Source organism: Ochotona princeps, chromosome 8 (genome assembly GCF_030435755.1).
Source record: "Ochotona princeps isolate mOchPri1 chromosome 8, mOchPri1.hap1, whole genome shotgun sequence".
Taxonomy (NCBI): Eukaryota; Metazoa; Chordata; class Mammalia; order Lagomorpha; family Ochotonidae; genus Ochotona; species Ochotona princeps.
The window spans coordinates 15,997,844-16,013,776 of record NC_080839.1 but is presented as its reverse complement, the minus strand read 5'-3'; the positions used below and the strand labels follow the sequence as shown (position 1 = coordinate 16,013,776).

The 15,933-nt window shown below is 41.8% G+C and overlaps 1 protein-coding gene across 6 annotated transcripts in view; it reads left to right on the top strand.

The window, feature by feature from the left end:
- Positions 1–15,933, top strand: part of KDM3A (lysine demethylase 3A) — a 141,810-nt gene that overhangs the window by 92,442 nt on the left and 33,435 nt on the right. For all 6 annotated transcript variants that reach the window (XR_009245943.1, XR_009245939.1, XR_009245940.1 and 3 more), the window contains 6 exons: positions 5,654–5,809; positions 7,202–7,312; positions 11,302–11,404; positions 13,662–13,786; positions 13,943–14,015; positions 14,102–14,190. Coding sequence is in view for 1 of the 6 variants with exons in the window: in XM_004590728.4 (XP_004590785.2) it covers positions 5,654–5,809; positions 7,202–7,312; positions 11,302–11,404; positions 13,662–13,786; positions 13,943–14,015; positions 14,102–14,190 (657 nt within the window). In the remaining 5 variants the exon portion in view is untranslated. The remainder of the gene's footprint in view (positions 1–5,653; positions 5,810–7,201; positions 7,313–11,301; positions 11,405–13,661; positions 13,787–13,942; positions 14,016–14,101; positions 14,191–15,933) is intronic.

The window sequence follows — 15,933 nt, the reverse complement described above, 5'->3', positions numbered from 1 at the left end:
CATGGAACCTTCTCTAGTTAGATCTTTTTTTTTTTTTCTTCCAAAGAGGGGTGAATCCTGAGGGCATTCTCTTCTAGAAGTGTTGGTGTGAAAGGATTGTCTGGGAACGACCAGTGCGGAAGCCATTGTACCAACAAAGACTCCTTTGTGCAAAACTAACTGAAAAAAGATCCCTCCTGGAGACTCCCAAATGGTGATAACTTGCAGGAAGCTTGTCAGAACTGAGAAGACTTTCCCCCGACTCCTAGACGGGTCTTGCTATCTTCCCTTGCTTCCTCACCCTTGCTGTTTGTTGTGAACTGTGCTCAGAGTAAGGGAAACGAGTTTCAGCATTGGCAGCTGAGTGGGTGTTGGTTTCTGAGACGATGTTCACATGGACGTTTTCAGGGTGGCAGTGCATTCCCCAAGCCGGCTGTGTGGCTCTAAGTGTATTTTGAAGTTTCCACCGTGTGCCCTGTCTTCATGTTGAGAAGTAGGTGCGACCCATGGGCATGTAGCCATATGCCAGGCATCATGCCAAGCATGGTGATCACGGTAGTGATCGTATTTAATCCTTACAACAGTGCTCTGGCTGGAGGTACTAGTGTTGCTCCATTTTCCAGATGATGAAATATATCATGACTAGGAAGATTTAAGTTTCTTGCCCAGTGGTTGCATACCCAGGAATTTTCGTAGCCTGTGTTCTGATCTAAGAAGTTTCACTCTGTAGTGTTTGTAATTATAAGCCACAGAAGGATTCTCAGTGTAAGCTTTGAGGTTTGGCTTTGCTCCTTCCACTCATGCTACAGAATTGGATTGTGATGTTTATAAAGAGAACACAGTTGGGCTGAGGTGATCAACCTGTTTGCCTGAGGCGGATTTTCCTACAGAAAATGAACTTTGTCTACCAGGTTTCTTGTAGTTTATTTCACCTGATGAGTAAAATTTTCTCGACTGCATTTTTTTTTACCTGATCTGAGTGGAACCAAGAGTCTGTTTAAACTTTACAGTCAAGTAAAGTTCCTCCCATTTTTGGTCGATGGGAGTAAACTAGGTGTTCCCTTCCCTGACCTTTCCTAGTAGTGTTAGAGGACCTGTTGGGTTAGGCAGGCACTTTAAGAGGTCCTTACATGTGTTCTTTCTAATTTCCACTCTGGAGAAGGATTTCTTCATTTTTTTTCTTAGTTATGATTTAACATGACATTCCTTAGTTGGGTAGCAGATGGCTTCGGCTTAGGGGCTAGGTTGTATGTAACAAAAGTGTTACTTAGAACCAAATTGTGTTGAGATGTAGGCAGGAACCAAGTAATTTGAATCGTGCTTCCACCTGGGCCTGGGGATATTGAGGTTTTTGGAAGTGGGGATAGGGCTGAGGTCAATGGGAATGACAAAATTCAAGTATCTTTGCAACTGTTCTAGTATTTGGAACAAACACAAGTCTTTGTGGGTTGGCTTGCCAATTGAGTTGTGGATGATACTAGTAAGACCATTTCGAGGTAACTTTGTTTCACTTAAGAAGAAACTGTTTCACTTGGAGAAACTCTGTAACAAAGTTACTTAAATGACAAGAGCTTATCTGTAGATTACAAAGCAGTTAAAGTGAAGCTGTAGTAACAATGAGTGAATGGTTATTATGTAGCATGCAATTTATTTAATCCTCACAAATGTTCTAGATGATAAAATACAGTGTTTAGTGTTAGGAGCTGAAGTTCAAAAAAGGCAGATAACTTGCCGTAGTTTGTCTGGAAACCTTACACATCAAGCCTTAATCCTCGTGGTAAAGTTGGAGCATATTATTTTGCTGGCTTCTGTGTCTCTAGCATTTAAAACATGGCTTGTCATGTATTGTACTCAAATAGTTAAAGAATTAAATGAAAGAATCAACATTTTTCACTGGAGAAGCAGGTTTGAAAAATCTAGTGGGGCAGTGATATTCTCTACATCTATAATAAGTCGTAATTGGATTTGGTTATAAGAACCTCTTTTAATCTTACTTTACATAATTAGGTATGCTGGGAGTGCTTGTCTTCCCTCATGGGTTTGTCTGAGTCTTTCACTTCCTTCAAAACTATCTCTTCCTCACGTCTCCAGTGCCTTCTGCGTCCTTGACTCGTTCTTGCAATCTCTAGGTATGGTTTCCTGCTGTTGTCAGCATTTAGGTACCTTGAGCAAGGCCTAACTTTTCATCCTTGATTATGCCTAGGACTTATGTGTTGGTGAATGGTGTATTACACCGTTTGCCCCTTGCAATTGAATTTTATGCTCTAAGAATTTGCAAAAGTGTTTGCATGTAAGAAGACATAAGTAGGAACATAATTGATTAATATCTTAAATTTGTTGTGCAGTGGAAAAGGTGGTATTCTGTGTTGTGGAGCTGGCCATAGAGTAGGTGTCCATTGAAAACTACCTGACTGCAGAGGTAGGCATATGGCTTAGAAATTAATATGCCAGCTGGGACACCCAAATCCCTCACACCGGAGTGCCTGGGTTCTAGACCTGTCTTTGGTCTTAATTACAGCTTCCTGCAAACTACAGGGTCAGACGGAGCAAGGGCCCGCACAGGTTGGTTAGAGACCTGGGCTGGCTTTCTCACTCCCAGTCATGGGCACTGCAGGCCCTTGGGGAAAGAACCAGCAGACGGGAATTCTGTCTCCCTAAACCTGAAATAAAATACATTTTAAAAAGTTAAAACACACACACACACACACACACACACACACACAATGTGTTGGCTGTAAACCATGCTATTTTCTGTTCCTAACTTTAAACTTGGAAATATTTTCCTTGACCTTTCCAATAGTTTTCATAATTATCTACTTGGGTGATATGAGTATATGCTAAAAGGTGGGAGGTTTGGGAATCAGTATAGTAATTCATGTATCGTAAGGGAAATGTAAGTCTGAAGTAAATCAAGAGACTAAACATCTGATCAGAGTATTTGATGGGCTAACATGGTGTACATTTGCAACATGCCCTACTGAAAGAATAGTAAATTTGGTTGTTTTAGACAGTGAATCATAGTTCTAATTGGCCTCTTTTTGGCCACTTGTGTTTGTCAGTATAAATGACATCCCTGGGGCCTCTGTTGTGATGCAGTGGATTAAACTATTTCCTGTGATGCCAGCATTGCATTTGCGTGCTGGTTAAGAGTCCCAACTGCTTTGCTTCCAATCCAGCTCCTTGCTGATGTGCCTGGGGAAAACGGCAGAAAATGGCCCAAATGCGTGAGCTCCTGCCACCCAAATGGGAGACCCAGATGGAATTCTTGGCTCCTAACCTCATCCTGGTGCTCTAATTGTGGCCATTTGGGGTGTGAACCTGCAGATGGAAGATTTATCTCTTCCTCTCTACTCTGCATCTGTCTCTGTAACTCTTTTTAAAAAAAATTCCTTGTGTGGGCCAAGGTAGCATGGGGACAAGAGCATAATGGAAGGCTTGGTGGCCTTGGTCAAATCACTAGTTCGCCCCGGATTTGAGTGTCATAAACATCTAATAAGAAACTTTTGAGGAATGAGGTGTGTCCTCAAGTTTGGATGAAAGACATATATGGTATTTATTGGAAACTTAAAAGAAAGCTTACAACTAGTTACATTAAGCATTTTTAAGATACTTTTTAAAGGTTTTTTGTTTGAAAGGTAGTTACAGAGAGCAGAGAAAGAGAGAATCAGTCTTCCATCCATTGGTTCACTCCCCCAGTGGCTGCAGTGGCCAAATTGAAGTGACCCAAAGCCAGGAGCCAGGAGCTTCTTCCAGGTTTCCAAGTGGTGCAGGGTCCAAAGGCTTTGAGCCATCCTGCACTGCTTTCCTAGGACATAAGCAGGGAGCTAGATTGGAAGTTAAGCAGGGGGAACTCCATCAGACACACATAAGATGCTGATGCTGCAGTTGGAGGATTATTAGCCTATTGGATATACTGTGCTAACCCTGCTTTTTTAAAATGTATTTTGTTTAAAAGTACTTTCCCATACCCAGCATGGTAGCCTAGTAGCTAAGTCCTCACCTTACACGGGCCAGGATCCCATATGGGCACTGATTCTAATCTCGGTACCCCGTTTTCCATCCAGCTCCCTGCTTGTGGTCTGGGAAAACAGTTGAGGATGGCCCAAAGCCTTGGGACCCTGCACGTGTGTGGGAGACCCAGAAGACACTCCTGGCTCCTGGCTTCAGATTGGTGCAGGTCCAGCCATTGCAGCCACTTGGGGAGTGAATCAATGAACAGAAGATCTTTCTCTCTGTCTCTTCCTCTCCGTATTTCTAACTTTCCAATAATAGGATGGGAAGCAGTGCTGCTGGGATTACAACCGGTGCCCGTATGGGATCCTGGTGTGTGCAAGTCGAGAACTTTAGCCACTAGGCCACTGCACAGGGCACCCGGTATTTGAATACTAAAAGGGGACCGTATGCCGGTGATAACCAAAAACCGACACAGATTTAGACATTAGAGTTTACGTGTTAATTAGTTAACCACTAATAAATGCAAAAGATAGTATAGGGGAGGAAGAGTGGAAAGGATTCTTGAATTGGGGTTCAACAGATGAGTGGAAGTGAACCAGCTAGTAAACTAACGGTTGAAAAAGGGACATGAGTGATATCTGAAATCTGTGCACATTTGATAGATGACAGATTCAGATAATTGTGGAAACTCCAAAATGAGAGACCTCTTTAGTTAAGAGGAAGAATTTTAGTGACCTCACATTGAATATAGAGGGAGTTTTTTGTAATTGGTAAAATACCAAAAAAAAAAAAAAAAAAAGTTTTAAGAAGCTCCAGAATGAATGAAGAGTTCCCATACTCATAAAGAGTTAGGGTATTGTGGTACATGAGCTTCAAGTGGTTTTAAAATAGTTACTCTGGATCACTGCCAGAGACCTATTTTTGGGTCTGATTTTTTTTTTAATGTCAAAATATTTATACAAGTGCTAAACATTGTAGCCTTAGAGTTAAACATTACTTTTGAGGCAGAAAATGTCAGAATTACTTGCAAAATCATATTTCAAAGACTGTTGAAAGTTAGAGGCACTTGTGGAAAACTTTGGTTCATTATTAAGTACTTGTTTGCATATTTAGTTAATGACCTCCCAATTCTGACAAAGTTCCCAGTCTGCTCAGTTGAAAGGGATAGTGAGAATGCACCGTCAGTTAGGCCATTTGTTAAGTCCTAATTCAACCAGAGGAATTCAAAAGCAGGTGGTGGATTGTGGAGATTGGGGAGCCATCTGATGCCCACATGCAAAGTCAATTGAGAAAGACAATGCAGTATGCCAGGTGCTTCTTTGAGGTTTCAAATTTGTGTCGTGTAGTTCTCCAAGTTCACTGTCTAATTAACATATGCCAGTGCTTCTTGAGATGTGGATTAGTTTCTGGGCTTCCCAGAATTTACTTGGAGGATAGAAACTGATCCCTAAAACCTTTGACATCTGCACCTCGACGTTAGGGCACCAAAGCTTGGTCCTTGTTTGATTATTTTACTTTGGTCTGTGTAAAGTAAGAGACCTGAAATGGAACAGCACATTTTCAGATAAGAAGTTCAAGTAGAATCGTGTGTAACTCAGCTTGCCTTTTTTTTGCGTGTGTGTAACTCAGCTTGCCTTTTTTTTGCGTGTGTGTAACTCAGCTTGCCTTTATTTATTTATTTATTTATTTATTTATTTTTTTTACCATTTTATTTGTTTAGATGTGCGTGGAGTTTGATGGAGAACCTTGGAGGAAGAGAAGATGGATTGAAGTCTACAGCCTTCTAAGGAGAGCGTTTTTAGTAGAGCATAACTTGGTTTTAGCTGAACGAAAGTCACCTGAGATTTCTGACCGAATTATTCAGTGGCCTGCAATAGTGAGTAAAGCTTAGGCTTTATTGAACTCATGAGAAAAGAACATTATGTCCATTGGAGTGATGCAAGAAAAAAGTTACATGTCATGCCTAATTTTGGCCCCTGTGTGTTGCTGTGGGAGAGTCAGAAGGGTACCTTGAGGGCAGGTGTTTTGGTTAAGAAACCCACATCCCACAGAAGAGTACATAGGGTCAGTACCGAGTGCCGCTGGCCAGTTCTAATTGTCTAAGAGGTAACAGATGGTGTCTTTAGTGGTTGGGTCCTGACACCTTACATGGGAGACCTGGACTGTGTTGTGGCTCTGACCAGGCCACATATATATATACATATATATATATATATGTATATATATATATATATGTATATATCTATATATGTTTTAAAGACTAGGTAAGATCTGAGACCAGTCCCGTAAGAACTCTCTGACCCTAACCCTTTGATTTTCTTCGGCCTAATTTTCTTCACCTGAAAACTGGGGATGGAGGTAATATGGGGAATGAATGACTAGGTCAAAGGTCAGAAAACATTGCAAACACACAAATCTGTTTGGTTTGGTCCTTGCAGTGTTTTAAGAATATTTGAATTAGTTATCTACTTTTCAGCATTTGGAAAGTACCTCTAAAAATGTTGATTCCCAGAATCTTCTGAAAACACTGCAAGATAGGGCAGCCCTCAGGCCTCGTGGCAGTGGCTTATGGAATCAGTAGACTGGGGCTGCACAGTGACTGTTGGCCATGTCCCTTGTTGCCAGTCATGACCTGGCAGACTAGATTCCCTCTGGCCCTGTCAGACTGATGTGGTGGCTAGGAAGAGGGTGATGTCTGGATCTGGAAAGGCTAGGCATTGTGGGGTCTGGGCTGGCGCTTCCAGGAGAAAGGGTCTGAGTAGAACAGGGGGAAGGCTTAGGGAATGAGCGAATGCTCATTGTGAAGGGCCTTGCATATGTTAAGGACCTTGCTGTCAATGTTAAGAATTTACCATGTTTGACGAGAGCAGCTGGAAACTTTGAGTAATTGATGTAGGGTTGTGGGTTCAGTTAGTATTTTGCTGTTTGCTTCATTTTTTTCCTCACAGATGTTACGAATTTGCTTAAAATAGGGCCTTATCAAAAAAATACACATACATAACATTTTTTCCTGTGTAAATTTTTTTGAAACTATGAATCTCTTATTAGACCTATATGCTAATGATTGCTGAGCATAATGAGTTTAAGTTACTTAAATATATTTAAGAATAAAAATTGTGTGATTTTTTGGCTACATAAATATATTTTCTGAGATGAAATTAACAAAAACATTTTAATAGCTCTCACTTTTGTGTGGAAGCTGTCATTTCTTGTTTTCAGAATTTCTACTGCCAGTTGTTTGCTGCCTCACCATTTGCTCTTGTTCTAGGTGTACAAACCTCTGTTGGACAAAGCTGGCTTGGGATCCATAACTTCTGTTCGCTTTCTAGGAGATCAACAAAGAGTGTTTCTTTCCAAAGAACTTTTGAAGCCAATCCAGGTAGGACAATGAGTATTATTAAATCATAAGACTAGAACCACACACACCTTTAGTTTCTCTGATGAGAAGTGTTGATGTTGATTACTGTGACTCATCCAGCTAACACATAAGACCCTATCCTGTCAGCAACCAGTTCTTAGATATCATCTCTCAGTGTGAATCATTACATTTCGTGTTCACTTGGGTTTGAAAATAAGAAGATATTAGAGTTAATGGTGTGTGAAAAATATATTTGTTTAAGATTTATTTTATTTTAATTGGAAAGTCAGATATACAGAAAAGCATAGAGATAGAGAGGAAGATCTTCCTCCATCTGTTGATTTACTTCCCAAGTGACTGCAATGGCTGGAGCTGAGCTGATCTAAAGCCAGGAGCCTGGAGCCTCTTCTGGGTCTCCCACGTGGGTGCAGGGTCCCAAGGCTTTGGGCTGTCCTTCAGTGTTTTCCCAGGCCACAAGCAGAGAGCTAGATGGGAAGTAGGGCTGCCGGGATTAGAACCGGCACGCATATGGGATCCTGGCATGTGCAAGGCAAGAACTTGAGCTGCTGGGCTACCATGCCAGACCCGAAAATGGTTTTTAAAAGTTGATTGCATTCACATACAATATATGAATACATGGATATATATATATATATATATATATATAGATAGATAGATAGATACGTGTAAGGGCACTTAAAAAATAAGTTTCAGGTTTGGCAGTGTGGCATGGTGGATTAAGCTGCTTACAATGCCAGCATCCCATATCGGAGTGGATTTGAGTCCCAGTTCTTCTGATCTAGCTCCTTGCTAATGTGCCTGGGAAGGAAATGGAAGATGCAGGTGGCCATTCCTGCTATTTGGTGAACGAATCCACATACATAAGATTTCTTTCCATGTCACTTTACCTTTAAAATAAATAAAGAATAAATCCTTGGAAAGATGACACTGACACTGTAGTGCAGTGGATTAAACTACCACTGTAACACCAGCATCCCATGTTAGAGCAAGTTCCCATCCTTCTGCCCTGCCTCTGAGCCAGCTTCCTGCTGATGCACTAGGAAAGACAACAGAAGAAGGCCCGAGTGCTTGGGTCCCTGACACCCAAGAAGGAGACCCAGATGGAGTTCCTGGCTCCTGGCCTCAGTCTGACCCAGCCTGACTCAGCCCTGACTAAGTTGGCCATTTGGGAAGTTAACCAGCAGATGAAAGGTCTCTGTCTCTCCCCTTTGCACTGCCATTCGACATTTCAAGTAAATTTTTTAAAAAAGAATGCTCTCCCATAAAAGGGAGAGTTTGATGTTTCCTCTGATGTAAAATTTTTAAATCTACATATTTTTTAATTGTTGGTATTTTCCACGAGCTTTTTGTCATGCTAATTTTTTAAAAAGATTTGTTTGTTAATATTGGAAAGGCAGATATTTTTAAAGAGGAGAAAGATTTTCTGTCTACTGGCTCACTCCCTGCATAGCCACAGTGGTTGGGGCTGAGCGATCCAAAGTAGGAGCCAGGAGCTTCCTCTGGGTCTCCCACATGGGTGCAGGGTCCCGAGGCTTTAGGCCGTCCTCTGCTTTCCCAGGCCACAAGCAGGACATGAACCAGTGCCCATATGGGATGCTGGAAGTTAACAGGTGCTGCCTCCTTTCCATGGACTTTTTGAAGACCCCTTGTACATGCGGAAGTCCTCATTATTCATGGATGTTTGTGAATTTGCCCATTTGCTGAAATATATTGGTAGCTCCTACACACTCAGTTGTCATCTGTGGTTGTTCACAGTCATGAGCAGAGCAGTGAACAATCTGATTTGCTTGATATAGGTTCCCTGCTGAGATAGTAGAAGGTGATGAGCTAATGTTCTGCCTGTTTTCACCTCACATGGTGTAAATAAGTGCTCCTTTTGTTGCACATTTTTGGGCCATGTGTGCATGTGTGCGTGTCATTTCACTGTTTAAAACGGCCCTCAAGAGGGTGGGTGTTTTGCATAGTGGTGAAGGTGCTGCCTGGGATTCCCGCACACCGTGTCTGAGAACCTGAGTCCAGTCTCTTCCGCCGACTGCTTACTTAGACCCTGGGAAGCTGCAGGTGTTGGCCTAAGTACTTGGTCCTGCCACCTGCGTGGGAGACCTGGAAAAAGCTCAGGGTTCCTGACTTTGGCTGGCCCAGCCCTGCCTCTTGGGAGCTTTTGGGATGAAACCAGTAAATGGAACTTCCTGTTTGCCTTTCAAATAAAAATTTTAAAAAAATTGGCCCTCAAGGGGAAGGGCAGTTGGCTTAGTAGTTACATGCTTTTACATCACAGTGCTTAGTTTGATCTCCAGCTCTCCTCCTGATTTCCACTTCTTGCTAACGCAGACCCTGGGCAACAATGGTGATGGCTTGTGTCATTGGGTTTCTGCCAATCCTGTGAGAGAGGTGGATTGAGTTACTTAGCTTCCAGCTTTGGTTTTCTGACCGTTAGCAGTCAGAGTGAACTCACAAAGTGGAGCATTCTTTTCTGTTTGTCTCTCCCTGTCTCTTCAATTTAAAAGATGAAAAAATGGCCTTCAAAGTAGTGCTGGGATGCTCTTATTTATCTGCTTCTAAGCGCAGGAAGGCTGTGATATGTCTCAAGGAAATAAGTGTTCGGTAAGCTTTATAGTCTTGAGATTAAAGAACCAATAACATATTATTAAATAGGGTGTCTTTCACCATAGCCACCTGTAAGACAAGGTTATTTATTGACTTGTTGATGCAAATGTTGTGACCAAAGTCTGTAAGGAGGGAGGTAGGGAGAGAGATTGGTCTTTCATCTACTGGTTCATCCCCTTGATGGCTGCGGAAGCTGTGGTTGGCCAAGTCCAAACCAGAAACCAGGAGCTTTCTCCCAGTCTCCCATGTGAGTGTTGCAGCCCAAGCACTTGGGACATCTTTCAGTGATTTTTTTTTTTTTTTTCTTTTTTCCAGGCAATTGGTAAGGGGCTGGCTCTTGAGGAGAGCAAACGGGATATGATTCAGTGCCCAAATGGCTTGTGGGCATTGCATGGGCAACATTACACATTACAATACAGCGCTGGTCCCAGGAACCTAACTCTTTCCTCTGGGAGCAAGGATTCCATATTCTTTGAATATTTTTGGAAACTTTCTGTCAGATCAGAAGAATTGACTGTGTGGTGTGTGTGTGTGTGTGTGGGAGAGAGGGAATGTCTTTCTGATGAGCTTGTAAAACTCCCACCTTTTTCTTCAGAACATTTGGGCTCCTGGCTCTTGCTCACATTTGATTGTTATGAAAATTTTGCAGTGGCAGGAAAAATGAACCTTGCTATTGGAAGGTTCTGTACTTTAATATGGCTTTCCTTTGCCCTGCTAGATTTTGGGTTTGGCAGGTTATGTCTGTTGGTAGTTTCTATATGCAGTTATCATAGCTGGGTGTGTACACAAAGCCAGAACACTGTGGAATGGTGCCAGGGATGGAGCTGCTGCCAAGAACTGAGTGTTTCAAAACTGGTTTACCCTGAAGCCTTGGGCTTTTCATTCACATTTTCTGTCTATGCTGCCTCCCTTACCTCTTACAAAGAGAGATGCTTTTCAAATGCTGGTTAAACACATTTGGATACAATGAGTTGTTTAAAAAAAAACCAGCCATTTTAGTGAATTGATAACACACTTCTGTCTTTCCTGTGTCTTATCTGTGTGTCTTTTGCTTCCCGGATCTGGATCTGTGATTTCTCCCTCCCCAGTGTTTGGGATTTGAGTTTTCCACACTGCTTGGCTTGCTTCCTTTTTTTTTTTTTTTTTGCCCATGCTTTAAGGCATCCTGAGTTATTTTCATGTTCCTCATTTCAGGTAGCTTAGACCTGGGGTTGAGCATTTCCAACTTTTCAATCTGTCCACTTCGGTAGGGTTGCAGTGGATTTTTGCCACAGATGGCTAGTAAATTAACCAGTAACCCATCCGATTAAACTGATTGAAGTAGCCATTAATATTTTAGGAACTGTTCTTATTACCTTACAATATAATTTTTCATTTTATAGGATGTAAATAGTCTTCGACTTTCTCTTACGGATAATCAGAATGTCAGTAAAGAATTTCAAGCTTTGATTGTGAAACATTTAGATGAGAGCCATCTTTTGCAAGGTATGTGAAATGATCCGGTAATGATAGTGCATGAGTTATCTAATAATTAGCTTGTAGGAAGCCAGGGCTTAGTCTTTCTGATTCATTTTCTCACTGAAGTTTTACATTGTTCCGTATTTTTCTAGAGCAACTCTAAAATATAAAAAGCAAAAATTTCTGTTGCTTTCCCCATAGAGCTAGGGATTTAATGAATGCATTCTTTTTTCTTAGGTATATTTCTTTGTTTGAAAGGCAGAGATTCACTAAGAGAGGGAGAGGAAGAGACAGAGGGACCTTCCTTCCATCTGCAGGTTGACTCCCCAAATTGGCTGCAACAGCCAGTGTGTGCCAGGCCCGAGCCAGGAGCCCAGAGCTGCTTCTGGCTCTTCCACATGGTGCAGAAGTGCAAGCACTTGGGCTAGTTTGTATTGCTTTCCATGGGTGCATTAACAGAGCTGTATGGGAAATAGAACATCTGGGACTCAAACCGTTGCCCATGTGAGATGTTGATATTGAGGGTAGTGGCTTAAGCTGCTGTGCCACAGCACTGGTCCCTAACTGACTTATTCTAAAAATTCTGAAACTTGAGAAGTTTTTATAGTACTCAAAACTGTTGAAAAAGCTCAGCTATATTTTGGCGTAGTATTTGCTGTGATTAGAATGACAGTCTGTGGGTTTTGCTTGTTTTTGTGTTTTTAAAGATTTGTTTTTACTGGAAAGTTAGATATACAGAAAGGAGGAGAGACAGAAAGATCTTCCATCTGCTGATTGACTCCCCAAGTGGTTGCAGTGGCCAGAGCTAAGCTGATTCAAAGCTAGGAGCCTGGAGCTTGTATCAGGGTCTCCCATGTGGGTGCCGTTTCCCAAGGCTTTGGGCCATGCTCTACTGCTTTCCAGGCAAAAGCAGGGAGCTTAATGGGAAGCGGGGCCTCTGGGTTAGAAACCGGAGCCTGTATGGATCAGAGCACGTATAAGGTGATGATGTTAGCTGCTAGGCTACTGCATTGAGCCCAGTCTTTGTTTTCTAAAGATTTATTTATTTATTTATTTGACATTATTAGGCATAATCCCTTTGGGATTCCTGATTTGAGTCCCCTATAACTACATACAGGAAAAATGAGTTAGTTTTTTTTTTTTTTTTTTTTAAATTAGTCCTTTCTTCTTTTAAGTGACAGGTGAAGATCGCACTCTTTTTTTTTTTTTAAGATTTATTTTTATTTTTATTGCAGAGTTAGATATATAGAGAGAGGAGGAGAGACAGAGAGAAATATCTTCCCTCCAGTGATTCATTCCCCAAGTGACTGCATCGGCTGGTGCTGTGCCAATCCGAAGCCAGGAGCCAGGAGCTCTTCTGGGTCTCCCATGTGGGTTTAGGATCCCAAGGCCTCGGGCCATCCTCGACTGCTTTCCCAGGCCACAAATAGGGAGCTGGATGGGAAGCAGGGCTATTTGATCTGTTGCAGTATGTAAGGATAAATATTTTGCCACTTTAATATCCATAGAAAAATGAAACTTTTGGAACCTAAGATTTTCTCCTTGATTTGGTGAAATATCTTTCTTAAGCTGATAGGAATCAATGTTTAATTTCTGACTGATTTTTTTGGAGCATCTAATATTTTTGGAGGAAGGAGGAAGGGAAAAAGAGAAAGATTCTGGTTCTGCGGCCCTGACAGCCACAGCTAGGCTGGGTGAAACCAGTAGCCGGGAGCTTCATGCAGGTTTCCCACAGAGGATCGTGTGCTTTCACTGCTGCTCTCCCAGGTGCATTAGAAGGGAATTGGATCTGAAGTGGAGCAACCAGGGCTTGAACTGGCATCCCTATGGAGTGCTGGCACTGTAGGCAGTAGCCTGCTCACTGCATCACAGCACTGGCTCCATCCTGCTACATTTTTTCTTCTTTTTCTTGATTTATGCATTTTTGTGAAGTAGTTAGAAAGAGAGGGGCAAATATCGTCCACTGCTTTACTCCCCAAATGGCTGCACTGACGGGCGGGGCTAGGCCAAAGCCAGGATCCTGGAGTTTCATCCAGATATTCCATGTGGGTGCAGCGACCGAAGAACTCGGGCCATCCGCTGCTGCTTTCCTAAGCTCACCAGCAGGGAGTTGGATTTGATGTAGGGCAGCAGGACTTGAACTGGTACTCCCAATTAAGTTTGTTTATTTATTATTTATTTATTTTTTAAGGCACAAAAATGCTATCCTGGCTGATGGTATTATTGGTAGATAATGCAGAGTATTCTAAGTGTTTTTTTTGTTTTGGATTTTTCTTTTTCTAAGGTGACAAAAACTTGGTTGGTTCAGAAGTAAAAATTTACAGCTTGGACCCATCTACGCAGTGGTTTTCAGCAACTGTAGTCAGTGGAAATCCAGCATCGAAAACTCTTCATGTGAACTGTGAGCAGGTAAAGACAGTGAAAACTGCACTTTATACTTTCTTGGCAGGGCAAAATATTTAGGCAAAGGGTTTATGATCTTCTAGGAGCTAGACATTATTTTATAATAAATCATTAACCATAAATAGAAATAATTTCAGATCTTTTGTTTTATTTATTTTTAAGGTTCCAGCACTGAAAATTGTTGATCCAGCACTGATTCATGTTGAAATCATACATGATAACTTTGTGTCATGTGGTAAGTTACTTGTATAAAAAGCTTCTGTTTTTCCCTTTGTATGTAAGAAACAGGGAAGCCAACTTGCCTGTTTTCTTATGTCTTAGGTAATTCTACAAGAATTGGAGCTGTAAAGCGCAAATCTTCAGAGAGTAATGGGGGCCTGATTCCCAAACAAGCGAAGTCTGGCCCTGAGGTAACGTGGGTTTATTTGTGTCACTTGTGTGAGGCTCTCTGAACTCAGCAGTGCACAGCCCTCCTGCGCAGTGGCCATGTGTTGTGGCTCTGCTCCCCCGAGCTGTTGTCAGTTTGCGTTCCAGGTCTTCTCGTGGATGAAGATAATATAACTTATGGTTTGCAGATTTTGTTGTGTGAAATGGTATTTCATTCTTTGTTATTTGCTAGCTATTCTCAATAGATTTGACAGTTTTACTCTAAGACATGTTTTTGAAGGTAATTTGAGTTTCATGTGTCAACTAGGAAGGGGGCCAAGCAGGAGAGGAGGGGAGAAACCTACATAATTCTGAGTGGGTTGGGTATTGAAATATGACCCCCATTTCACAAATAAAGGAGTTTGCCTGGTCATTTATAATTGAGTAAATGGGGTACAGGTTTTTCAGAGGAAGTGGCTGGTTTCTCATTACTAGTTTCTACTCAGGAAAACATAGGCTCCTGTGAGTGCCATATGGCTCAAGTGGCAGATTTCATTCTGTCCTGAAATAGGACTTGGACTAAGAAACCTAAGCCTACTTTTCCTTTAGGTGATTAAGGACAGATAGCTGAAAAAACTTAGAGGTCTAAATGTGTTAGTGTCACATATGTAGTTTCCTATATGGTACTGATTAAAAATGCCCTTATACTCCTTCAGATTGGAGTTTTGAATTTTAAAATTGGCCGGATAAGAATTAAGATTGTTGGCAGTATTTAAGAGAGCCATAGGTCTTGGGGAGCAAGGCAAGGAGAAGTGGGAAGGGGCCTGGTCGAAGACCAGGATCGAAGATTCAGGATCAAGGGCAGGCTGGATTATGCAAAGTCAACTAGAACCAGAGCAAGGCTGTGAGTGACTGACTGACAGGCAATGGGAACTTTGACACTTCACCAAAGGCTTTGTAATGCAAGGCATCTAAGCTGTCTTCCAGGAATGGAGCCGTGGGTTGTTTAGGAGAAATGAAGTCAGTTACGGAAAGTGGTGTTACTACCTTTCTTCTTTTTTTTTTCCCTCTTAAAGTTGTAAGATAATTGCAAGTATGTGCATCCAAAGCAGAAATACTGCACATTTTGTGTGTGCTGGGTTCGACATAAGACATCAGTGAGGGGGATAGACTTCTGAAGGACTCCCAAGCTTCAAGGGGAGTCTGCTCTGAGCAGGAGCTGGGTTAGGCTGTGGGAGATAACTGGGCACACACTCTTAGAATATGTCCCATTTACTGGAGTGCAGTCTGACAGGAGGATGGAGTCGGGGGAGCTGTAAAGGAAGTTAGGGTGTTATCCTATTCATGGGTGTTTAGAACATCTTTGCTTTGTCTAAGGGCTTTGGTTTGAACTTTATATCTGGATGAGGGAAGGTGGTGAGATTGGAAACAAGGGCACAAGTTTAGTGGAATTTTGCGCCATAAACAGACCTGAAGTGAGGCAGAGAGAACATTCAGGCAGCAGCATTAATTAGATTTGGTTGAGGATCAGCTGTTAGTCATGATGAAGTAAGGGAATCTACTAACAAAGTGAGTTAAACAAATGGAATAACATGACAGCTTTACCTTTGCTCTGACTTAGCCCAAGTCAAGTGTTCATTTATGATATTACAAGGATTCCCATTATAGAAAAGGACTGAGCTGGTGGGAGTAGGAATTCCTATTCTAGAAGAGAACAGAGTGAGGAGGGCCCTAGAGGTGTGATGTAGAATCATCTATAAAGATTATCAAGTATTATTGCATCTTAA